Below are 26512 nucleotides of genomic sequence, written 5' to 3' on the forward strand. Positions count from 1 at the left end.
TCCGGCCTTTCACCATCTATCTGGCAAACTGTGAAGCTTGCAACAGCAACAGGTCTTTCCAAGATTAAGATCAAAAGAGAGGCTGGCAAGTTTAACAGCAACATACAGCCCTCAGCAGCCGATCTACAAAAACACTGAGGCGGCTCTTTTGTCACACTACATAGTGACCAGCTCTGAAGAAATAACACAATCACATGGCTCTTGTGATATGTATCACAAGTGAACGGTTCAAATCCAGCCCCACATCAATGAGGGGAAAAAGGTTGTGTAACAAATCCACAGCCACCTGCAAGAGGGCGTTGCTGTCACTAATCTGTGATTAGCAGCCACTTAGAAGTTCACCGAGGCAGTAAAGATAAAGCTCAAATCCTCCTGACACCTCAGCTAAAGGAGAATCTCCATTAACTATAGTAACATAGTGTCTGTGACACCCATTTGAGCAGTTCTGATTCCACCCAATAGAAGGCAACAGTGACACATACACACTATTGAATTGCTGCATTATTTCTGAGGGCTGGTCGGGGCCTACATGAAATGAATTGGTGGGTCTTAACCTATGGATCTGTCACAAGTGACTACTTTGCTGGCAGTCCCAGCTGTGGCCATGGACTGAATGAGCCTGGCGAATGAACCATTGATTTATGGTAGATGAGAGAAGCTCTATTTCACATTATTTATGCCTTTGAGATTTGTTCTTTGAAACTCCTATAAAATTTCCCAGCCCTCCCAAGCAGTTTCCTTAGCTGTGAATCACATCAGTCCAATGATTCTAACTGTGACTTGGCCATCCTGCAGTTGCTGAGACGTCTGAGTTAAAACACATCAGAATCTACTGAGTCCCTTTTGCTATAAGATCTACATTTTTTTAATATTCCTGTAACACTTGTTTTGTGTGTGTGGTGATAAATCTAAAAAAACCTCAGTCCTAACCTCACTGTAACTAACCACTCAAAATCAAGGAGGGAGAACTGGGAAGAGAGGGAGCCGGTCAGACAAAAAGTAAACCACAACTACTTTTGCAGTATATAATGACTGTAGTGTTCTAGCTAGCCAGGGAGATATTAGAACTGCTCCTTTAATAAGTGACAGCCTACATGAGCTGCCAGTCTGGAGCATAACTTCCTGTGGAAGCTCTCCAGATGATCCCAGGACCCTATACCATTAAGGACAGAGCTATGAGCTCTGTTGTAACAGAAAGCATCAAATAAAGGGTTCTTTGCAAGACCCTTGTGAACTCCCAGTTTACTGGTTTTCACAGGATGCTAAAGCACCACTATATGATGGATGGTCAAAGTGCCATGCTTATTGGAAAATCCGCTCTTCTCCTTCAAGTCGTTCCTCAAAGGCCACCTCTTTCAAACACCATTCCATCGCTAACTCATTACGTCAAATAGTCGAGATAGCAATGCAACGTTCTTACTGCGTTTTCCTTTTCGTATCTTCTGTTGTTTTACCAAAATTACAAAACCTTCAGATCCAAAATACCTCTGAATGTTGATATCAGATTCAGAGCTGAAATTTGTAATTAAGGTTAACATAGACTGGCCTGGGAGGTGTCAGGCTTAGACTACTGCCTCCTATACAAATCAATATCCTCTTCCTGCCGGCAGTCCTCCTTGCCTCTCATTTGTCTACTTCATCGTCTCTTGAACCATGTCATAATTCCAGGTTATATGCTTGAGGCAGGGTCTGTTTTCCTGTTGCGAGTTTATATGGCACCAAGTACAACGTGGCCCTGATCTCTAACTGGGGCCTCTAGGATGCTACTGCAATACAAATTTAATTATATTAATGCTTACTCTGATTCTCATATCGGTTCGACTCCAGTGATCTCCGGATTTACACAAGTGTCAGGGAGAGCAGAATCAGGCCATATAATTGGCTAAAGAAAATCTATACACCTTACTGCAGCCTCTTACCAAGAAGATTGCTTCCTAGGAAGGATTTTCTGTTTCCTGCACCACGGTCTCTTTTCCATCCCAGCCTTACTTTAGCTTATTTTTATTACAGGATTTGACACGTTCCCATATGATTGTTAGGATGCAGGGCTTTGCTACTGAACAGATCTGTTTTCAGATTCTGAGAGAAATACAAATAGTTTGAGATTTTCCTGGAGATACACAGGTGGTCATTTGCAGTACTTCTAATCTCCCATAAAACATCCAGAAATCATGTTACTGCTCTCCCAGGGCCTCTGTAGCCCTCCTTCTACAGCTTTTGGTGGGTGTTTTTTCTTTTCTAGTTCTTTAGAGGAAGCCAAAGCATAGTGAATTTGATGCCACGCTGTTTGCCAGAGAGACAATAACTCCTTTGCGGCTCTCCTACCGCTTTCAGCAATCTTATCGCCTTTGGGTTTTTGCCCAAGGTCTGAGGTTGAGACACACCAGGATCTCAGCTGCATTTGATGTGGACACAGTAGCCCTGATGAAGGGCAGACATTGAGCAAATATTCATTTACTCCAGTGGAGTTACTTCTGAGTTACACCAGTGTCAGCGAAAGGAGAATCAGAATCCTAACGCACAGGATGTTAGGGTGTTTCGAACCGGGGTTCAGTTGATCGATTACACAGAGGGGGCAGCAGAGGCATTTGGGGCTGGATTCGAACTTCCCCAAAGGTCAGACGCTTTTGGATTTCGGAGTTCGGCTCAGACCCATCTTATTTTTTCTAGAAATTAATTCTGATTTTGTACTTAGATACATTACTGTAAGTCCGGAGTGACTCCGCTGAGACAAAGGAGATATGCAGTAGTGTAAATGGGAGCAGAATCAGGCTCCCAAACTAACCACTTTGGGGATGCCCAAGGTACCAGGTATATAAAGCAAAACACACCTGCAATGCTGCCCTGTGTTTCAGATTCCCTGTGTGTACAGACCTTCTAGACACTAAAGATCCCATCCACAGTATAACCCTGCACAAATGCTGCTGTGGACCACAGTAGGGAAAGGATTAAAGCTACCTGCTAGTCCTGTGGTTGCTTTGCCCATCACTGGGGATTACTTAGTTCAGTGATGTGACGATAACAGGCCACCCAGCTATTCTGAGCTCCTGGAAGCGCTTCTCTTGCTCACTGACTGAGCAGCTACTGGCTGGCAGGTTGGATTGGAGACTTGAGCTCCACTCGCTCTGACTTTAATCCCCTGGCCTTGGCAGGTTGCAGCTCTCATTGTGTTAAAGCATTCACACATAATGCTGGGAAATCCCAGCAGCCAATGCCTGGGGGTTAATTTAAAAGTGGCGCATACAGGCCGCTGTCTGATATGGAGGCATCATAGCAGAGGTTGTAAGGAATCTGGTTAATTAAATATGAGTTCTGCTTCCTTGATGTAGCTTCTCTGCCCCTAACACAACACTCCACACACATGTATGGTCCATGCCGTTCTCCCATCCATGTTCACAGGTGCACAGCCACGCTGAAATACTGAGTATATGCTGAAGTGCACGCTATGCTCAGAGTACATACAGTATGCAATGAAATACACACACAGAGCATATACTGAAATACACATGCACACACTCACTGATTTGGTGCAGTCTTTGCCATCGGAAAGCACAGGCTTCACAAGTTGCCTAAGGCTATGTCTGGGTGTCAAATGGGGTCTTTGAAGACCAGGTGACTCAGGATGTTGGTAGTGGGCCACAGAGGCTATGTCCCCTTCTGGCCACTGGCTTATCTGCATCCCAGTGGTCAAAAGTCATTTCATTTAGTGGCATCTTGAGGGCCTGTGTGAAATGAGTTGGGGGGAAATCTCAGTCCAGTCCTAATGGACCAGTGTCCATGCCACAAAACTGGCATCTCAGCTGAGGGGCCAAGGACAAAATGGGCTGCTGAGAATAATCTCCTCTCTCAGCCAGAGAAGTGGTCCCTGCAAGTCAAAATTGATGCACATCGGCAGGGTAGTGAGAACTCGCTGTGTTATGCCTGTTGTGGGTAAACAGAGGACTTCAGTTCTCCCTGGCTTTCCATAGAACTGTACCTAGACACCTAAGCTTGGGAAAAGTCAGAGCTTTAAACTAATGACAAATGGGTCTAAATTCAGAGAGCAATTAGCATGCCCAAAACAGCAACTGCAGGGATTGTTTTTGTTCTTTTACTGCATGGTCCATTTGTGTGTACATAGACATCTGCATGCACGAATTGGGCCTGCATAATATGGACTTGTGTGTGCATACACAAGTGACTATTTAAATGGATGTGTCTGTCCTATGGGGGCATGAGAGCGTGTGTCTAGCTATGTACTGATGTATTTGTATTTCAGAGCAAGTGGGAGGTGAATGTGAGTATGCACTATGTGTATATTTCATCATGCCTTCAGCTGTGAATGCGTATCTTGCATCTTGGCAGGGGATTAGACTAGATAACCGTTGCGGGCCTTTCTAACCCAATGATTCTATGGTATATTTTATTTACTTAATTCAAATTGCTCCTGTTTAATAAGCAAAAAGTCTCACCTTTTCCACCATGTTTGTGAAGTCTAAACAACAGCTTGAACTGCTCACATTTTTCAAGGTTTACGTGTTTCTTTGAGGCTCTTTCACACAGCTCTAAGCTCTGTTATTTTGTGGCCATCGCCCTGTCATTTTTGTGTTCATGGCAACAGCTGCCCAGAGTTAATGAGGCCAGCTTTTCAAAGAGCTTCCTAAAAAGTGCAATGCTTCTGAAGCCTGGGGAATGGCCATTTGTCTCTCTCACTTCAAAGGATGCTGTGCCAATATACACCAGCCGAGGAGCCGGGTCTAAATCTTTAACTTGTGTCTCTGAGCTTTACTGAACTGCGCAGTGCTCGGAAACCCTTCGATGAAATGCACATTAGTATCTGTGTTATTTCAGGACCCTAACATCCCCCCACCTCCGATCTGAGATACCTGCAATATTCAGGCACACATAAAACAGCTTTTATAAAAATTAATACCATATAATTTTGTCCAAATCCTCCCTCTTGAGTTTCAGCCTGGACCAAGATATCTGAGCCAAGAAATTAAATTCCTGGGGCTCTGGATTTGTGATGAAAGTGTAGACAACCTGAGCCCAATGTACATAAAAATCAAGTGTCAGAAGCCCTGCTGAGACACGGCGCAAGGAGAATTCCTTCCAGGGTAGCATTCACTCCTGTAATGTCCACACAGTACTAGCACTTTATTTAAACCCCTCTTGAATCCTAGGGCCAAGTTCTGCTCTCCCTTTGAAATTAGTGGCAAAAATTCCCAGCCATGCAGGTGCTGGGGGCCCCAGGCAGGAATATTTCCCCTCCCCCTCATATGAAAACAGGCAAGTTCTTATAATAAAAAGCAAATAGGGGGGCCCCTTGAGCTGCTCAGGACCCTAACCAATTGCTTGGCCTGTTTATGCTTAGTGCCGGCTCTGATTCCCACTGGTTTCTATAGCAGCAGGATTAGATTTTTTTTTTTTAATGTGAGGTCTTAGTGGGACTCAGCGGTGATGGTGGGACCCTGGTCACAGGAGTCGGTTTCCCTCCCATGATGCAACTGGGCTGCCACATGCCGAGAGGCCATTTACAATTATCTAGAGGTAGACGAGCCGACCTGGGACTAGGAAAACTGGTTCTGAGGTTCTGCCTAAACAGAATGTAACAAAACCCTTCTGGTTTCAAAGAGCTGGGCTAGGTAGATTGTCTTCCCTGTATGTGAGCCATGACATGCCCTTCAATTCTGTGTCAGTCACTGCTGACTAGAAACATCTTTGACTTGAGGGCACTAGACTTACCCCTCCACCAACAGTGGACTATCTACACAGACTAGCACTTGAAGAGTGAATATTTAATATCTTGCTAACATCTCAGGCACTCCTCGTACTCTATGAATGGGGCTAGCAACTTGCCATCCTTCGGGCACTGTCCAGATAATAAGCCACTGACAGCAATAACCCACATTTTGCAGATAGAGAAGCTGTGGCTCAGAGAAGCTAAGTCCCCCACCCCCAAGGTCGCACAGTTGGTCAGTGGCAGAACCGGGATGAGAATCCAATCGATGCTGAGTCTCATGTTCAAAGTACTGGCCTATGTTGCCTCCTCACAGTCTGAGTGGGGGCAATGCACTCGGGGAGACGTCTATCCCCGGAGAGACACCAGAGCTCATGAAATTGGAGGAAAGGGGGTCTGGTTTTCCACTGCTTTTTACTGTCATTTACACCTGGGCAAAGTGGACAGAAGCTACCATTCTGATCGGGTTGTGATGGGCGGATTCTTTGTACCGTGAAGTCTTTAAATCATGATTTGAGGACTGCACTAACTCAGTCATAGGTTGGGGGTCTATTACAGGAGTGGGCGGGTGAGGTTCTGTGGCCTGTGTTGTGCAGGAGGATGGACTGGATGATCATAGTGGTCCTTTCTGACCTTATAGTCTTTGAGACACCTATCTCAGACAGATGGCAGTGACAGCAGAATGTGCAGGAGAGTGGAACCTCAGGCCTACATTGATGAGATCCAATATCCCTGATGGCATGCAAATCAGAAGGGGGTGAAGGGCCTATTGGCATTCGAGCTCAAGTAGGCCAGTTTGGGTTGTGGGGAGGCTGGATGGTCTAGTGGCTAGGCTGCAACTCTGGATACCGGAGTTCAATTCCCTGGTCTGCCACATACTTCCTGTGTGACCTTGGGGAAGTCACTTGGTCTCTCTGTGCCTTTGTTCCACAGCTGTGAAATGGGGATAATAGCCCTTCCCTATCTCACAGAGGTTCTGTGGGGAAAAGATTGTGAAGTGGTCAAATGCTACAGTAATGGGGGCCAGATAAGTACCCTAGAGAGAGAAGAGAGGTTGCTGGAGATGTCAGAAGGCAGAAAGAACAGATTCCAGGGGGTTTGAACCAGCCCTCCTCCACTTGGTAAAGAGTCCATCCATCTGTCCCTCTATGCAGTGCAGGGGAAGCCTAGGGTGAGCAGATGTCCCGATTTTATAGGGACTGTCCTGACATTTGGGGCTTTGTCTTATGTAGGCGCCCATTATCCCCTGCCCCTTGTCCTGATTTTTCACACTTGCTGTCTGGTCACCCTAGGGAAGCCACGCAGATAAAACCCACACACATCTACTGACAACAACAGAAAAGACTTTGAAATGTCTCTAGTACCTTTACCTGCAGAGGGTTCTTTGTGCTTATGGCAATGACATGATACTTGTAGTAACACAGCTCACAGCTCCAGCAGCCTCTCTCGCTGATCCATTTGATCAGACAAGGCTGGTGCGTACATTTCACCGATCCATCGCATCGACACGGACTCAACAACTCCCCCTGCAAAGAGACAGACAGATTGTCAACAAGGGTTACCGTCTCCAAACAGGTCTGAATGCAGCTCCGTAAGGTGCAGCTGCGATTCCCCTTTGCAATCTAATAGTCTTTGCGCCGCACTTTTGGCCAAAGGAGCCCATTATTTGTTCTTTGGCCGGTTTTTATTTTATTAATGAAAGTCCCTGCTGGTGAAAGGCGCTGGATAGGCTGTCCTGGAGGCTGATGGCCTTTTTAAACACATGCATGCTTCTCCATATTGCCCTTCTAATGAGCTTCAACCCTCATAGCCCAGCACTAAAAGGAGAAAAATCAATCTGTTGTCCATTCAGTCCTTGGTCTCTCTGCTGGGACTGCCAGTGCGGGTTCTAATTAGTGCCAGGCATGGGGACTGTTCTGTGAAGTGGACACTGGCCCCTGGGCTGAGACCAGCAGCAGCTCATGTCACATGGGCCGCTGAAGATAGTACTAGAGAGACCCAAACCAAAGTTCCCATTCTGACCACTCCCAAATGAGATTTTTCAAAACCTGGACCTAGATCAAAATCTTGTGACATGGACACATCTCTGGTCACTATCTCTTTGTACTCATGACCTGCAGGGGAATGGGTTTCAAAATGTCATTGCCAGTGTAGTCCAAACAAGACAGCTCATTCTAAAACCCAGACATCAGACATGTGGATCCAGCTACTTCTACCCTAGGAACAAACCAGATGGAAGCAGAAATTATGGCTTGACACCCAAGCTATGTACTGCCCCACTCCCAAGCATGGGAGACATTCCTTGGGTCACAGAATGTTTTCGGCAGAAAGGCTGAGTCAGCAGTATGAGACTAAAGGACACCGACAAGGTCTGTGTCCGCAATTGTGTTTTCATTCCATTTTAAAGGCCAGATCTCACTCCCATTGAAGTCAATGGAAAACTCCCCTTGTCTTCATAAGCTACAGTCCGAAGGCCCTTGGAGGTGGGGTGCAGAGCTGGCAAAAGTGATACTTTTTTGTTAAATGAAACCTAATGCAAAAATGTTAATCACTTCATTTGGATCCATTATGTGACCCAGAAATGTCATTTTTCATGACATTTCAGCAACGTGGTTGTTTACACTACAAAGCCAGGATGGGTTTTGACTGTCACTGGCATTCATTACAAATTGAATAGAATGCAGAGGGAGGTTAGAATTTAGAAATTTCAAGAATTGTGATTTTCACTCAGGAAGTGTCCTATTTCCAAGTGAAGACGGGCCTAGTTTAGAGCAAAATTGTGAACTAGGGGTGGGGTGGATGAGAGGGGAAGAAGCAGCACTGATTTTTCAAGAATTCAAACTAGTTGTACTAATTTCAGTCAGAATTTTGGGCATTTGGCTTTGCTTTGAATGTTTTCATGCCATCTGATTGTTAATGGCTTTGCCACATTCTGCTCCAACTACCACTTCATGGACCTGCCTTCTCCAACAAAAACAAAACTCCTCCAAAACAAATAACACTCCACTGCATGCACAATTCTCCCACCCAGGTGAGGATGAGAGAGAGAGAGAGAGAGAGAGAGAGAAGGAGCCACACTTGACAGATGAGCAACATTAAGTGATGTACTGGAAGGCACTCAGATATTATGGTGAGGATGAGAGCGGTATAAGAACCTATAAAGACTAGAATAGAGATCATCTCCCCCTAGGCTAAGTTAAGAGCTCAGAACTCATTTAAATTTCTCAAACTTGATCTCCACTTTCCAGATGTGGAAGGGTGTATGTGAACCAGCCTGGAAAAATCTCCTATCTGGTACTGGTAAATCTATCCAGAGAGCGCTTCTGTCACCTCTGCGAATTCAGTGAAAAATTCTGAGTATGAAGCCCCCAATTTCTCTATTTTTGCAAATCCAGCAAAAACCCAATTTATTGCTCCACTTCTCCAAAGCAACAGGAATTATGAAGTATTTGGTGGCTCGTGCACAGCTATTTTTACATACGGACAGGCACAATTCTGTATACAGCAGGTGTTTGTAAAAAGCCAAAAACCTACAGGCATATTAAAGGAATAAAGTCTTAGTGCAGCAAAGAGAAGGGTCTGATCACAGTCTTCACAGTAAGCTTTAGACCAACACATCAACTGTCATTACTGCACGAAGGAGTCTCTGCACAGAGACCCCCTACAAAAAGCTACACACATGAAAGTGATCCTAAAAGGAGACACAGATGATAGAAGTTAGGGATGGAAATTAGGTCATGTCCATTTCTCTTGGTCAGCGTAAGATTGTTCCTTACAGCATGCTTGCCGCTGCTTCATGCAATGGAGCTTCTGTTGCTTCCCTTGGGACACTATTTGACAAAGACGCTTCAATGTTAGAAAATGGTTTCTGATACTTATCCTACCTTTTCCTTTGTTGAATTACATTCCACCATGTGGATCACCCTAAACAATTCCTCTTCTTTGGCAACTGAGGGACAAGTGCCTGATAGCTACAGGTTTTCAAATGCATTCACAAGTTCAGCGTGGATTTTGTCTGGCTTTGGAGGAATCAAGAGGGTTTTGGACTGATTCTCCTCTCATTTATACATCTGTAAATCAGATGTGGTGCCATTGAAGGTGATGGAATTACAGAGATAAACCTGATGTAAATTAAGAGGGGAATCGAGTCCCTGGATTAAGTCATTTCCCTGTTGGGAGAGAAATGAGTGGATGTAGATCCAGGATATTTTCCTACTTTTATTTCTGCACATATGGACCAGATCCTCAGCTGATATAAATCTTTATAAGACCACCGAAGTCAATGAATTTGTGTCAGCTTCCATCACCTAAGGCTCTTATTGACATCAGTGCTTTCAAGAAGGCTAAAGCATATCAACCAGGGTGGCAGCAGATCACACACAGGCGCAGCACTGCTTGCGGAAGCAACTTGCGAGGTGTTCAAGATCTCCAGCCACAGCGAACTCGCTCTAAGACTGCTGTTTCTCCTAAGGCTGCATTCACTGCTCTGTGCAAGATTCGCCATGTGAAACCCTTCCTGGAACACACAAGTACCCTTCAACGGTGGGTGGGTAAGCCATCACTGAGAAAGTCACCTCTCGCCATCACCTGCCAGTCAAAGTTGTTGATACCGGACACTTTGTGATCAGTGTGGATACCAGTGAGACACGGTACGCCCAATTTGCAAATCAGTAAGGTTTAATGTGCAAGGTTTTCTATAAATATACTAGTTAGATACAAAGCCTAAAATTAACTACCATATATCATCCTCACTAAGACTGGAGAGCTAAGCAGTTACTCAGAAGGCTGTATACAGGAACGGCTTTCTTCAGGAGTCAGTGGATTCTCTGGTCCAACCGGCAGCACCTCCCGTGGAGTCAGGTGTTGATGGAGCGCCCCCCTTTGTCTAAGTGGTGACTACTTATACCATAAACAACCTTCCATAAACAACCTTCACCTAATTCTCTGCTCATTATCATATATGCTAATTACCTACATTGGGTTTCCACCCTTAACTACATTCCATTCTCACCATGATAATTGGGGTCGTCAAAACAACGTCTGGTGATAGGAGGGGTGAAGTAAAAATATGCCCCTTGGCAATAAAACAGTGTACCCCCAGATGTTGAAGGATAACATCACCATTATCTATGTACAGCTGCAAACATACAGTATCTGTATTTTGTCTTATTATGTGCCCTGGTATGCAGACACTGAGACATCTAGAAGGTGACAGAGTTAACCTATCCATCTCTGCCAACCGGAAGATGTCATGCTACAGGGGTTAGAATAGCCAAGCAAACAACTGAAGCTATACTAGGCCTGTAGGACCGTGGTCAAGCAACTCAAATTGTACTGGGCCTCCACCAAAAGTCTCTCACACCTAGGCCAGGAAGAGTTCCTGGCCTAATAAGGGGATCTGTTTTAACCTATTGCATGTGAAAGGAAATTCTGTCTTTAAGACACCACGCGTGGCAATGGTAATGATGGTCTAAACTCCCCACTGCGGGGGTATACGGGTTGAGGGGAGTTGTGTCTGTTTGCACGAGTGGCGAATAGGGCACGGAGTCTGAGGCTCAGCCAACAGAGAGATGGAGACAACTCTGAGCGTGCTGCTTTCGCACCTTTACTAGTGTTGCCACAACATCTCTATGCGCTGTGGCTATGCCCTGGTACACACAAGCACGGCACATGATGCCAAAGCAGCATCAGGCAAAGCAGATGGCTCAGTCTGAAGTACTGTGAAGAGGAGAGGTGACTATCCCAGATCAATCGCTGCAGTGTGACTCTCCTGTGTCTGTGACTGGCATAGCAGCAGCAGAAAGTAACTTTCTGGAGTGAGGAATCCATCCCTGCTGAGAATCTTGCTTGCTCTGCTCCAAAGGCAGACACAGGCGCATAACCTACAGGCCAGACTCCATTTGCAGGCAGTAGCAAAAGGAACCCGATATCCTGGCTGAAGTGTCCAGCACAGTGGCGCTGGAACAGGAGGGGGCAAAGGGTCATGCCCCCCACTTTTTAACAAAAGAAAAATATTTCAGAGATGACCTATATCTGCTGATAGTTGGAGGAGGGAGAAATTAAAGGTTCGGTCCTTACCTTCAGTCTCCCCCCCTCCGCAGCTCCCAGCTGTCGCTCCTGCTTTTCTCCACAGGGCGCAGCTCGCCACTCACTGCGACTCCGGCAGCTGCTGTGCAGGGAGGGGGCCCGACTGCCCCATGACTGAGTGGGGCCATCAAACTCTGGCAGAAATCTGGGAGGGCAAGTGACCCCAGGTGTCTGTCCCTCCCAGCCCCCCCCCCTCCACACACATCGAGGAATTATTTTCAACTGTGCCCCTCCACTATCAGCAGGCACCGTTCGTCTCTGCCTCAGTCATTTTGGCCTTGGGGGAGCCCCCCCCCTGCACTTCTACAAGGTTCTGGTGCCCTTGTCACCTGTCCCAATTTTCATGGGACAGGCCTAATTGTTCTACAGTCATGAATTTAATTGGGGAAAGCAGGAGAGAAAAATCTGTGCATCATGATGCATGTTAACAGAATATGATTTAAAACACCATGAGGCAGAGTAGTTGGAGAATAAAACCGAGTCTGGACTCTGGGGTTTTGTTCCCAGCTATGCTGCTAAAGTGTTAGGACCTCAGGCCATATTGTTCAAAAAGTGGTCCATGGTGTAACACGTCTGAATTTTGGAAACTTTACTTGGAATCCATCCCCCGGAGAGATTTTGAGAAGCGGAAAGAGACCCCACAGCTCCAGTTCAAATCAATTATTAATTAATTATTACTGGTATTGTGGTAGCTCCTAGGACCCGATGGTGCTTGGTTCTGTAAAACGCAGAACAAAAAGACAGTCCCTGCCCCAGTCTAAATCAATGGGATATGCAAACGCCCTGCACCTCTGGAAAAAAAAAAAATCAGGACCTACATCAGCCTCTCTCACATGTGCACCTCAAACACAATAGGCAGGTGGGCACATCTCACTTACCTAATCTACAAACGGGGACAGCTGAGACGCAAAGAGGGTAAATGGCTTGCCTAGGGTCACAAAAAGTCTGCAGAAGAGCCAGGAATAGATCCTAGGTCTAATGTCCACACTGCCCCTCTTTGAACATCACAGGTCAGCTGCTCAGGGCACAGTGAAAGGAACCAGAATGACGTGAGAACAATCACTGACCCTCTTTCGCTGCCACAAATGGTCTCTGTGGCCAGTGGTAGAGGGCAATAACCAAACATTTCCCAAAGCACAGAGAGACAAAAACAGTCTTCTGCCCTCAGCCAGCAGTTGGGGCAAATGGGGCCCAGAGGGCCATTGTCAATTAAAGGGGGAGGGTTTTACAAAACGTACAGAGAAACCATATTTTCGTGATATCAAATAGATCACTAGGCATGGGCTCAAACCTACTGCTTTTATCTGAACTGTGGTGATTCAGAGAGTGTGGAACTTGGATCCAACCCTCCCCAGTCTTGGGTTTGCTTCTGTAAGCTCTTTGGGGCAGGGACTATCATTTGCTAGATGTTTGTACAACACCACCTACAACAAAGTTGAGCCTTGTTGTGGTCGTTAGGTGCTGCCATAATGGAAGTGTTTAAATACTAAAACATGGCTGCCTTGGCCTATGTCCACTTATTATTTACTAGTTAGATACTGCCAAATATATGCAGGGCATTTTGTAGACCAGGTGCCCTGTGTCTCCGGTAACTAGGAGCTCCTTAAATTGAAGCCCTGAGGCTCATCATTGAAGGACATACGTATGAGCTTCATTGATCATGTCTACACCGCATGGGTATCCATACATCACTCAATAACAACACTCAAAGTCCTATCCCAGCAGGCACTGGCTTCAGGGTGAAATTTGTGATGTTTCTCTGTAGCAGTCTCTTCTTTGGTTGTTCCAAACTCTTGGCCAGGAGTCTAGATGGGATGTCCCCAAGATAGTAAAGACTCTGCCTACAGGATCCTAAAATCTCATATCAGTTAAGTCAGTCATTTTATTTCTTGTTTAAACATTCCCAGGCAGTGCTGGAACCCAATTACAGCATGTCTGGTGCAGGACAACCGGAAAGTGAAACTGACTATAAACAAAAAATATAACAGAGAAGTCCAAGCAGATCGAAATGCATAAATAAACTGAGTCACTGACAAAACGTAAGCAAGTTTTACAAAAAAACGATGAGGTCACCAATGAGGGACAAACAAAATATCCAGCCAGATCACCTTCAGGATCTAGCTAGAGATCGATTTGGGCGGCGCTTGATTTGAAAGGAGGCTAGCGCCTTTTAGTGTTTGCCTTGATGATGATGATGATTGTATGGCTTGGAAAGAGTAAACTGGAAACATTTAACTTCGGGCCTTCAGCTGAGCCTCCTGAATACACGTAACTCCACACTGAACTTAAATATAACGGGAAGTTTTACGATAGGAAACAAATGCAAGGGGCTTTCTATATTAAAAACATCATTACCGAGAATTTCAGCACTGTGGCAAAGAGAAACAAGTTGTTACATAGCTGGTAACCCTCAATAAATGTGTACTAATAATCACTGTCTTTAATGTACTTACAGTAACTGCCCCTCTTCCTATTAAACCTAAACACATTCTTTAAATGAAGTGTCTCAAATGCAGTGTGAACATTGCATCAGCCAGCAACGGAGACAAGTGGAGCTCACTTCAGAAGAATACATAGCTCTGAAAACGTAACACATTGTGTTTCTTTTGCGACCCTTCCCTGAGCCGTTTAAAGACATTGTAATGAATTCAGCTTCCTGATGATGTGCAGGTAAGAAAAAGTTTGTGGCCAATCTACACCCACTGAATCTGTAGTGGAGGGAGACTGCCCCCCAAAAGGCTTAATGCAGCCAATGGAGGTTGCACTGACAGCTCAAGGATTATGTGCACTGGTGGGACGGAGGGGAATTCTTGTGCTTCTGTTACATGTTCTGTGGATAGAGGACGTCAGGCTTCTAGTCTGCTAGGTGGGCATGCTTCACCAGCACTATGTTGATGGAAGACAAAAGGTTGGGAGAAGAGACAGTTAGTACAGCTAAAAGCACAGACTTCTTTTGGAAAGCACAGACCACAGGCTTGACAAGGTAAGCATGAAGCAGAAGGCAGTGCATTGCTACTATGGGTGAAGGAAGCAAGTGCTGAAACAGGCAAGGTGACAGACCACATGTATATTAATGAAGCTCAGAGTGTGATGAATGGCAGCCGGTCATCATTACCCAAGCCAGCAAAGAGCACCCGATTGGCAGCTCAGATGCCATCAGGAAGGAGGTGAGAACGGGCCCATGTGCCATCTTAGGAGGGGTAATGAGCCCTTGAGGATGGGTATATTTAGGAGTGAGAAAGGGTTATCTAAGGAGAGAATTCCCCAGCTCTTAAAGCATCTCAGCTGGGATTCAGAACTGTCTTTGAAGCTGAAGGAACAGAGCCAGAATGTCCAGAAGGAGGAAGAAAAAAAAGCAGAGCATCAAAGGATGGATAAGGAAAGAGCTGAGAAAGCAGCTCATGCTGCAATCTGTGCAACACCTCTCCACACCCTGGGACATAACGACTCCCACACGCTGCTGTCTCCTTGCCACTGATTTATTTTAATCCATATCCCATAGGAGCCTCTGGTATTCCAGCAACCAAACCCGCACAAGAAATGCTTTCTAGGACAAAGCAAACTTCCACCATTTGCAGTCAGTGCCTGCTGCTCTCAGTGCATCTCAGGGGACGCACCAGACCTCTAGAAACTGAAATCAGAGCTCTGGGCGCAAAGCTCAATCACTGAGCGACATGGAGCGAGAGGGGCTGGGATTGCCACAGAGATGGTGCAGGGGCCAGGGAGCACCAAGCATTGGGAACCCTGGCTGGCAAACATGAACAGGGCTGACAGGCTGCAGAGGGTGCCAAGAAATGCCACCCCCTGCCTCTTCTCTGGGAGTGGACCCTCCACGGCAGGCTCAAAGCACATTGCTGGGGTGGGGAAGTTTGCCCCACTCCTTGTGATTAGGGAGACTTTGGTGTGTGGGACTGCCAATCCAGCACCTTCCACCAGCATTCAATCCTCTTGCCACAACGATCTAGCACTGTACTGGGTATTTATGAACCACAGATGGAGGCCCTACCCCAAACAGTTCTGCATCGAACATAAAAGACGAGCAGCTGGAAGAGATGCCAACATGGAGAGGGTATTCAAGGAGAGCGGAAAGCGGGCAGCAAAACAACAGTTGCTCGGCTGCTTCAACAGATGGTTCAAACAGAGCACCGAAAGAACCAAACCTTCCTCAAACCCAAACCTGCAATAAGCTAGCCAATATCCACTGGGGAGTATCTCTGGGGAGGGATCCCCCAGCCGGACAGGATCCTGAAGAATGGTGACCAAATGGGAATAAAGACCAAGCACAATGGAAAACAGGAGGAAGAGGAAAGGAGCAAAATCTGTCAATGCCTTAGGGCTCACAGAGACACAAACACCTGAGCATAATGAATGACGTCCCTAGGGGAAGATGATGCCAGTTTATCCTGGGGGGGGATATTCCTTCCCAGTCCCAAGCTAAGGGATCAGTTCAACCGTATGCCTCTAAACCAGAATCTCTGTAGAAAAGCATCTAATCCAATTCAAGCATAGGACCAAGAGGAAGGCAGGTCAGAGCCCACCTTCAGGCAGAGCTGGCGCTCAGAGGCATTCTGCACTGAACACTCCTCCAGAGGCTCCCATCAACCAACGCAAATTTTAGGCTCTCATTTGAAAAAGAAAGTTTCTAGCCCTTCTGGCTACGAAAAAAAAGGTTCTGAATGTGACCCGATGTGGGGCTATCTTCCTGAGTCTGCAGACAGACAGACAGAAACAGCTGTGAGTGGAGTGAATGATTCCCCAGTCAACTCAGTGAGGTGTTAACTCTGGAGTGTAACAATGACAACCAAAATATCAGTACTGTGAAAAAGTTAACTGCTGACCACATCAGCAGAAACATACCACTACTAGGAAATTGTGGGAGGAGTTTGGGACTGTAAAAGGCATTTAAGGAGAGTATCGCAATTTCCCTTCACACCCATTGGGCCCCTGGGCAGCAGCAGCACCAGATAACCTGCCTGAGCTCTGCTTGCGAGCAGTCCTGCAGAACAGACTGGCTGGCCCTGAGTGCCAACTCCCCAGTAACAAAAGGAGAACGTGGAGAGAAAAGCGGTGCCGTTACACACAGCAGCATTGTCAGCAAGACCTGAGACAGGGGGGGCCGGGGATATTATTTTGCTTGCAGATGAGAAGACCTGCAGTGTCTAACGAATGAATCAGGCTACAGCGGCAAAACAATACAGTCCATAAGAGAGCAGGGAGGAAATCAAATTCCAGATAATTATTTCTGTTACTCAGCAGCTGCGGCAGTGAGCTAGGACAACAGAGGCCTTTCAGCGGGGAACATGTGAAGTTGATTCCAATGCGGTTTTTACACCATTTCGTAAACTCACACCAGGCACCCACAGATGTGTCCCTGAAGACCACGTTCATCTTCGTCAGGCACAGCGCTGGCAGGAAGCAGAGTCAGAAATATCCATGCTGCAGGGACAAGATCATTGGGAGACGGGGGTCCAGGACTATGGCCTGGCTTGGTACAATGACGATTGCACAGGGCCAGCTATGGGACCTACATAGCGCAGCAATGGGCAGAATGCAAGTCCATGCCAACCTCCCCCCTCCATAAAAATCCCTCCAAAAATCATTCAAACAAAGTAGAGGAGATAGTCATTACGAAGAGCTCAGGACATTTTAAGTTAAGTCCCCGCCAGCCCCTCTCTCCTCCCATTCTCAGCTCAGCAGCCATCCCTTTGCTACACTGGCATGGTTTTTCATTACACAGCACTACTTTTGCCTGGGGGAAGGAAGAGGGCTCTGTGGGGTGGGTGGAGAGAGCTGATGGGGGTGGGCAGTGAAACAAAGGAGGCTTTTTCTGCCCATGTAGATGGAGTATTGTCAGGGTGGAAGGGTCAGCTTGTGTCTGGTGCTTCTGGCCTGTTACAGGGTAGCTGGTCCCTGTGAGGAGTTCCTCCGTGTCAGAGCAGGTGGGCCCAATTGAACCAATTAATGGGGGCAGGGCTACACCTGGGGCTATAAAGGCCTGTCAGAGGGCAGGAGGAGGAGGAGTAGCTGGGTCAGGTGATGCCTGGGGAGAGGACCTAGAGAGGAGTGGAGTTAACTCCAGTGATGGGTCCCTGCACCAAAGGGCCAGGGGGTCAGGTGATAGCCGTAGGGTTGGCATTCCACAGGGGGGGTGACATCTGGCTGAAAAGGGTGCAGCCAGGGACAGAGGAAGAGCTCCATGGGTGGCAGAAGAGCCAGGGCACAGGATGAACGTGTGTGTCATGGTTATGGATTTTATGGAGGACCCTGAGGATTGTTTGAGCCGTTTTCCATCATTAAACCAGCCCCGAGTGGGGGGTGCTGTTAGCCACACAAGAGACTGGGTGGAGAGCTTAAGGGGCCCGCAAGAGGCAGTTAACAGAGGCAGGGTGCCTGCAAAGTGATTGTGGGCCACAAGGGGATGCTTGCGTGGTAGCCACGGTATTATACGGCCATATATTGAGACAACCAAGTGGGCAGGAGAAAACACAGCCCAGCAGTCAGGTGGCAATTTGCTGTTACTAATGGGGATAAAACCCATCAGTTATTAGAAGTTCTGACGCTCTTGGAAAGTCAGCAGCTGCTTATGAGCCATCCTGTGAAACCCACGTGTGACAACCCCCATAGGAAATGAGCAACGCAGAGGGGCGTGAAAACGGCTACAAGCACACACCCTTGTTAGTGTAACCAGCCAAAGGGGTGCTACTTCTACCAGAGCCCCGCAAAGCTGTGAGGGTTTCCTCAGGCACCAGTATTTCGGGGGCATCTGTGAATCTAGCATGAATAAAATCTGTCATTTTGGGGGTGACTTGGTGAGACTTTGCCCTGCTGGCAATATCAATTGGAGAGTTTGTCTCAGCTGGAAAATCGTCACTTTTGCAGAGAAATTTTTATGCTCTTGACGCAGCATAATGATATTTCCACCCACAGAAATTGCCTGTGACGCACCTGCAAAGACAGGAGGCATTTTCCTGTTGATTTAAGAACTCTACGCTGGCCAGCTTTTTGTGTTTGCCTGATGTGACAAAATCATCACAGCCTCAGTCAATCACAGCAGCAAGACAAAGTTATGGCAGGGCGTAGGAGTGTCTACCATCGACAAGAACTATGATTTGAAGGCACACTGGTATGCCACGATGTTGACTCTGGACACACTGCCACAAAAACTGCCATGCCCCAAATCACTTCACGGCTTTTCAGTTGTGGGGCAGGTCTAAATCAATCGTGTTGTAGCGGAGCAAATGGAGGTCAGGCCTCAAAAGATATGAGTTTAGGTTCTAGATTTAGGATCCAAGATTTCTAAATGGGTTATAGTTATACAGCAATATGAGTGCTGTCTCAATCTGTGTCCACACACACAGGTAAGGAAAATCATACAACACCCACTGATCCTGACTGGAGTCTTTCAGTGCTACTGCAGCTCATCTAAATAATAGTTTATCTTCACTGTGTCCGTGTAATTCTAAAATATTAGACTTGCAGATTTTCTGGCTGTTGGAGCCAGATGGAAATTGCTCTGCAGTCCCCTTCACACAGGCGTCTCACTCTACCAGCGTCACAGATGGCAGCTGCTCGCAGCACTGCCTTCCAAAGGGCCAGGTGGAGTTTTAAGATGTGCGCTCTTTCCCAACTGGTTTCACACTCTGTTAGTGCAGTGACCTATCAGCCAGACAAAAAACCTGGCTCTGGAGAAACTTCTGGTCACTCTAGATCAGGGGTTCCCAAACGTTTTACCAGCATGACCCCCTTTTAATGAGATATTTGCAGCTGGGGCTCCGGACAGATAGGACGCCATTTTGAAGAGCAAAATGGCACCTTCTGCAGAGCGTGACCATGCGCGCACCATACATATGAGGTTACGTCGAATGGAGGACGTCTTTTTGCTCTATCGAATGGCATCCTCCACCCAGCGTGACCTCGGAGGTAGGCTGCGTGCTAAGCCATTTGGCAGAGCAACATGGCGTCCATCCATCGGGCCCTTGCGTGCGCTGTACATGTAAAGTCACATGGTGTGGAGCATAACGTCGTCCCTCCGCACAACAGGAGTCCCCTCGACCCCAAATGGGGTTAGGCCTTGAGCGGATGGGGATCACCACCCACCACTTGGGAACGGCTGCGCCGGTTCAGAATTGGAGATGGGGAGTGGTCTGCTGTCTGAGCCATGGGGACGCTGATGAATTCCAGGCACTTTTGAACGTGACGCTCTGTGCTCTGCCTCCCCTGTCCACGGAAGTTCTGCTGGTCCTCTTTTGAGCCCCCTACTGGAGTGCACACCCTGCAGTCTAGGGCCTGGAGTCTGGAGAAGTTGCCCTGCAACTGCAGGAACTATTCCACTTGTTAACCGCTATGTGTGGCCCAGCAGGATGGGGGCAGAGGGGCAGGTGTCCTTCCAAACCTGTGCTTCTGGGTGTGGAAGCAGAGCAACACAGAGTCCATCGAACAGGCGTGAGGCTTAGTTTTCCTTCACACATCGGTTGGCCTCAGAGTGGTCGACCCCACACTTCATTCATTGAAGGAAAAATGAAAGAACGAGCATTTTGCTAATGTTTACAGGAGCCGGGCAGCAGCCAGGCAGGAGGGGAAAAGACACAAATGAAGACAACCAGGAAGAACAGAGAAGAGAAGAAAAAGGGAGTGAAAAATTCTTGGCACAGATAGCCCAGCGCATTAGAGAGGACGGATTCCATCTCTATTAGACACCAGCCTCTGCACTGCAATGACTCATCATTGGAGCAGTCTGGAATGACGGCTCAGCTGCACAGCTCCAGTTTAACCCCTTACCTGATTAACAGAGAAAGGTGATTAAGATCTAAGGAGTTAAGTTCAATGTGAGCAGTCAGGGAGCCTAGAGTTTTTATGCAATGTCTCAGGAACAAGATGGGAACCTTTAAAAAGGGCCTGTGTTTAATGATACACATTCTGATGTGAGCCAACACCTTTGCTGCAAAAAGCTGGATCTCAGAGCCATTTCACATGCAAGCAATTTGGCAATATGCCCATGCCCACCAGGCAGACTGACATCTTTTATAAACCAACCCCAGGGGGTCTCTGCCCCCAGGCTGTAAGTGAGTTCATACTGGCAGGACTTGCGTGGCACTTGTTCTAACCGTACGATGCTTGTAAAGAATGCACTTTACTCTCCTTTAAGAGTAGGCCCTTCCAGGCAATGGGACACACCCTTTTCTCAAGGGATGAAGCATGTTCTAGTAAGGATGTAAAAATGCTAATTCAATGCTGGTGAAAGGTGGAAGGACTGAAAGCCCTAGAGATCGTGCTCTGTTTAGCTGCAGATACAGAATGGGCAATAGCAGGGATGCTTCCCTGCCAATCTACCTCTGTCTCTCTGCTGAGACTGTCCTGGTGTGGTAGCAGGTTGTGTGATGAGGACACGTGGACAGCTGGAAATTGTCCGAGACTCTCCCCCCCTCTCCCCAACTCATGTCCTGTGACCCTCTTGCAAGCATTCCAAGAACTGGCGTGTTGTCCCTGCTTATTGCCATCCCATATGGAAAACAGAACCTGTTTAACTGATCAGTGAATACAACATTTGCATGAATAAATTCACTGGGTGTGAGCAATGCAATAATTCTTAGATGTTGAATTGGATTCATGGATGAATTCTGTCAAGATCTATGTGTAAGGGTTTTGGACATCATGACCCCTCACCCAAATACAACAACTAACCAATACCTTAATATATTAAAACATGTTATACAATTGATTACATTGGTTTGTTGATTAAAGTAAATCCAAGACGTTAAAAAAATAATTCTAGATAGGCAGCCAAACGTGCGGTTTTGGGCAACATGTTACTCCCACTGCAACCTGTTCCAGTACTATAAACCAGCTCAATGTCCCCTGCTGTCAGTGGACTGAGGAGTCTTTTATGCCCCTGCATCCCACACCCCATTCGGTCTTGATGGTGAGCTGCAAATGACTTACTGGCTATCTGGATCTGAACTCATTAAGTGATAAAATAAGTAGAACGGAGCTGGGATCTGCTAATTCTAACAGAGGGGAGAAAAAACACATTCAGGGCCTGATGCTCAGTTGATGTTTCTCTACATCCGTTCACACAGGTGAGGATCTGGCCCCTATTTTTCTAACGTACGTATCAGATCTCGGTATGCAGAATTTACATGACTCATCACCATAGTCTCTGAGCACCTTAGTCATTAATGGATTTTGTCCTCATATAACACTCTGGCAAGGTACAGAGTTGTTATCTCCATCTCATAGACAGGGAATTGAAGTATATTGTCTGACTTACCAAGATCTCAAAAGTTTGTGGGTGAACCAGAAAATGAACCAACATCTCCTGAGTCCCAACCAAGTGCCCATTCCAATAAACCATCCTTCCTACTATTCCAAATTCATCCTGCCTTCTAGGGTCAGTTCCATTGAATAACACTGGGTTCCTATAAAATTAAAATGCATCCTTCCTACAGGACTGGACTGAAAATATTTTAAAGGGCCAGGACTCTCTGTCAATAAAAATGGTAACTGATAACTAATTATTGCTAAATGAGTATAGCGAGGTGAAAATTATCAAGAAATGTTTTGCAAATATTCACTCAACATTTTTAATTAAGTTACTTCCTGCTGTGTTCACACACTGAAGACATTCATGCCATCAACTTTTGCTGGCACCATTTTCACATAATAAGAATGTCCAGACTGTGTGCGTGAGCATTTGTAGAACCTGACAAATTGCCATACACAAGCATTCTTGCCTAAGTGAGCTGAGCACAAATCCTGTCCAAGACCAGAAGCAATACCACACAACTTATCTGACCAGCCACAACCAAGCAACAAAATAGTGAATGCTTGCAGAGAACTACTCACACAAATACCTTACCTAGTACTTTTGAATAATAAATAAGCTTGAATTTGTGCTCTAGACACAGGTAATCCGTCAACAGAAGGAGGCTTAAATTAATCAGATAAATAGTCTTTGTGAATTATTTGCTCATCTCTGGAAGTTAATGATTCATATGAGAAAAATTAAAAAGAGAACCCCATCTTATTTATTAAAATGTGTTGCAGTACCTAATTCATCCTAATACGATTAACCATATTTTTGATTAGTCAACTCAAGTGAGGAATAGCTCCTGAATGTAGTCATCAGGTGTTAATCATAACAATTAAAGTGATGAACCCAAATTCTGATGCACAGATATCACTGTGATATGTGCTACTAAATTCAGATTCAGACCCAAGCTAACATACTGGGAATGGAATATATCCCAACATAGATCAGTGGAAACGGTCTCACTCTGGTGTTTTTAGCTGTTGTGATTTTCTTTTCTCTGTTCCGAACCTTTACTTGAAGGCTAAGTGAGCAGCTTCCATTTTGTGAGGCAAAGTGATACAGCAGATTAGAGAAGAAACACATTATTGCTCTAATGGAAATTTTACTTCTGTGCCTTCTTGTTTTATCATTTTTTCTTAAATGAAAATAGAAGCCTCTCAGAGAAAGTACAGCTTTGCTATTTCTGTATAGATACACAATAATGGACCGCTGTGACACTGGTGTAAAATCCAGAGGAACTCTGTTGATTTTAATGAAGATACAGCATAATCAAGCATGGTATAATAACTTTCAGACAATTAAAAAGTTTTTCAATTATAAGTCCTTTTAATACAATGGCTTTTTTCTAAGAAAAAGTAGCTGCTAAACAGATTTTTTCCAAATGTATTCATTCTTTTTAATGAAAAAAAAAAAAATTCTGACAATTATCCCTTATTATCTCTAATCCTCTGGGACTTTCACCTTTCCAGATGTTCAGTCCTAATCAGATCCATTGATGCATATTCTAAAAGTTCAAAGCATAAAATTAATGCCTTCAGCTTGCAAGCACTATATAATATGATTCTTATCAGCTACGGGCTCATAATTCACATAATTGAACTTTGCAGAGTTACTTCCCCAGGAAGCGGTTCATGAAAATACTCCGCTAATGGGCATTTCAGAAAATATTATGCCATCAGCAGTGCTGAAAGACGCTGCCATGGAAAATCCATAGAAATTGGTACCTATTAGATCTCCCAAATGCTAGATTCCACTTTAAAGCAGTAAAACAAAGAGAGCAATATACTTTTTCTTGGAAAGGTAGAAATGATTCTAGTGTGACATCTAAAGAGCCATGCTGGGAATCTTTGCTAGAACCACTCACTCTTCTAACATTCATCTTATAGTCTCATTTTCCTGGTGAACAATAAAGTGGCCAACAGCGCACTGGCAGCGTTAGAGCAGTTAAATGGCTACTTCCATAATTGCAGCTATGCAGCCACCATCCAGCTCCCATTCAAGGCAATGGGCATGTTGCCAGTGGCTTCCACAGGAGAGAGAATTTTCTATCCACTCTCGTCAGTTTTGCAAAATGACAAAGAGGGTGGGTTTTGGGGCACTGGTTCCCAGGGTTCTTTGGTTACTGGGTTGTCATAGCAACAGCAGGAGCATACTAAACAGAGCCATAAATCAATCATTCGGGATAGGAGCCTTTACTGGACCACTGAAATAGGCAGTCAAGTACATAAATGCAATACAATGATAATGGAAGGACGACAATATAAGCACAGTAGATACAGTGTAAAAGTCTTTACTAGACAATGCCGGAACTGCCCACCCCAAATGTTCAAAAATCAGGAGTCAGGCTCACCAAAAATCATGAGATTGGCTTTAAAATCATGATTATATAAAAATAATGGATTTGGTGTTCTTGTTATTTGCCTTCTGCTTTTGGGGTCTGGGGTCACATTTTGAAGCTTTCCCCACAGCCACGAGGGCTAGAAACTTACTTTTTCTTTAAGAATGAAGGCTGAAATCATCACATCTCCTCTTGACTCCAGGAGCTGGGGCTTTAAGAAAAGCAAGAATTATCACGTGACTCCTGACAAAATCATGAGAGTTGGCAACACAGCTGGGTTTAGGCCCCAAATTAAGGTTTTTAACTAAAAGGTTTTGCAGAAGTGGAGATGCACATAAATGAAGATTCATTTAGAAAGGCAATGAACACAGGTGGGTTTTGTTTAAACACTGTCCTGCAGTGCTGTGAAACAATGCATCAAAGACATGGGCAGGAGAGAACCAGGAATTAAACCAGCTTTAGACAGAAAGGGAAACTGACAAGTCTGGGTCCCCTGTCCCAGGCTAAGGGTTTGATTGTGCTTGTTAAAGCATGACCTGTACTGGAAGGGATGCCCTGCAGCAGAAGCTCTGCCAGGGTGCACAAGTGACCAGCAGAGAGATGTTCTTGTCTCTGGAATTTGGTCCAGCAGAGTTGGAATGTGTTGGCTTTCACAGCACATCGCATGGGTCATCTATTCCCACAACTTTGTGGGTAGTCTAGAGGACGTGGTGGGCAGTGTTAGCAGCAGAGCAGTTAAGGAGGAAGAGATGATCCAGTGAGGCATCCATTCATTTCACACAGGCCAATGAGAAAGGATCATCAGTCACTACCCAGCTGGTTAGATTCTAACTGGCGACCTAGAGACAAAATGCCGTATTGCCATTTGTCTGAGCCATAGTACCCTTGCTTTCAAAAGCTTAAGAAGACAGCTAATTTTGCCTCAGTTAAGCTTAATGAAAGTAGAAAGAAATTCCCCATCGTGGTTTGGGTGACTATTGGTAACAAGCCAGCATGCAGGGTGAGCATGAAGCCTCTTGATATACAGACAACATTCTCAGCACTTGCCCAGGGCAACAGAGAGGGAGAGGAAGCCACTGATACACAGAGCCCTTGACAGCAATGTCATTGCTATAGAAAATAACGAACGGCGTTTGTTTACGTTGTAGCCTTGGCGCTGTTACGGAATTGGAGTATTTCATTCAGATTTGACCTGAGCCTTTTCCCCTTTATATCCTGCAAATGACTGGCACAGGATGTGCCATTATAAAGTTCCTCACGTAGAGCCTTTCAATTACAGTGGCCATTCCAAACGGTACAAGATTCATGCACTAGGACATGGCATCTGAGATAATGCGTCTTGCAACTGCCAATTAGGAGAGATTAAAATGGTTCCCAGAACATCCCAATTTATGTGAGATCACGTCCCTTGTTACTACAGAGGGCATAAGCAGAAAAATGATTTTTAAGTTGTATAGTAGCCCTGTCAATACAATAGCTGGGGGGGGGGGGGGGAAGAATGGGAGAGGTAGTTAAAGGGAGAATACAAGGTATTCAGGATTGCAGTAGATGAATCTCTAGTCCTGGATTCGAATTCTGCTTTAAGTCACTTAACGTTTGGCATTAAATCAAAATGTTGGCTAACCAGTAGGCAGCTGCTACATTTCAGCAAATGATTCCGTTAGAGAATGAGGCAGCGACAGACTTTATCGGTAATGTGCTAAGCACCTAAAAAGCACAGCTAACAATAAGCATTTCTTCATCAGCTCTCTGCTTATATAGCTAGTTTAACGGAACTAGGCTGTCAGCAAGAAGCACTCACATACCACAGTGATGGATGCAGTATAAGAATCTGAATCGACTAGAGAAAATTGCATTTGGTGACATCCCCATAATGTTATGTGCACATGTGGAAGTTAGTTTGGTGGTTTCAGCCTAGTTCCATAATACAGTCTGCCACAACTAGCAGCTTGGGCTCATGACTGGAATAACAAGGGGACTGCAAATCCAGTTGAGTGAGGCTCTTTTGTAGAGCTGGACTAGCAGGCCTGAACTGGCATCAAGATTAGTAGTCATTTGG

General features: G+C 45.7%; 1 protein-coding gene across 1 annotated transcript in view; it reads right to left on the bottom strand.

Annotated features, from left to right (window-relative positions):
• MARCHF4 (membrane associated ring-CH-type finger 4) overlaps nt 1–26512 on the bottom strand; it is a 143644-nt gene that overhangs the window by 28872 nt on the left and 88260 nt on the right. The window contains exon 2 of the mRNA XM_067570113.1: nt 7090–7245. Within this exon, the coding sequence (XP_067426214.1) occupies nt 7090–7245 (156 nt within the window). The remainder of the gene's footprint in view (nt 1–7089; nt 7246–26512) is intronic.

This window comes from Emydura macquarii, unplaced genomic scaffold (genome assembly GCF_026122565.2).
Source record: "Emydura macquarii macquarii isolate MOO-44397 ecotype Brisbane River unplaced genomic scaffold, CSIRO-AGI_Emac_v2 contig_2988, whole genome shotgun sequence".
NCBI classification, from domain to species: Eukaryota; Metazoa; Chordata; order Testudines; family Chelidae; genus Emydura; species Emydura macquarii.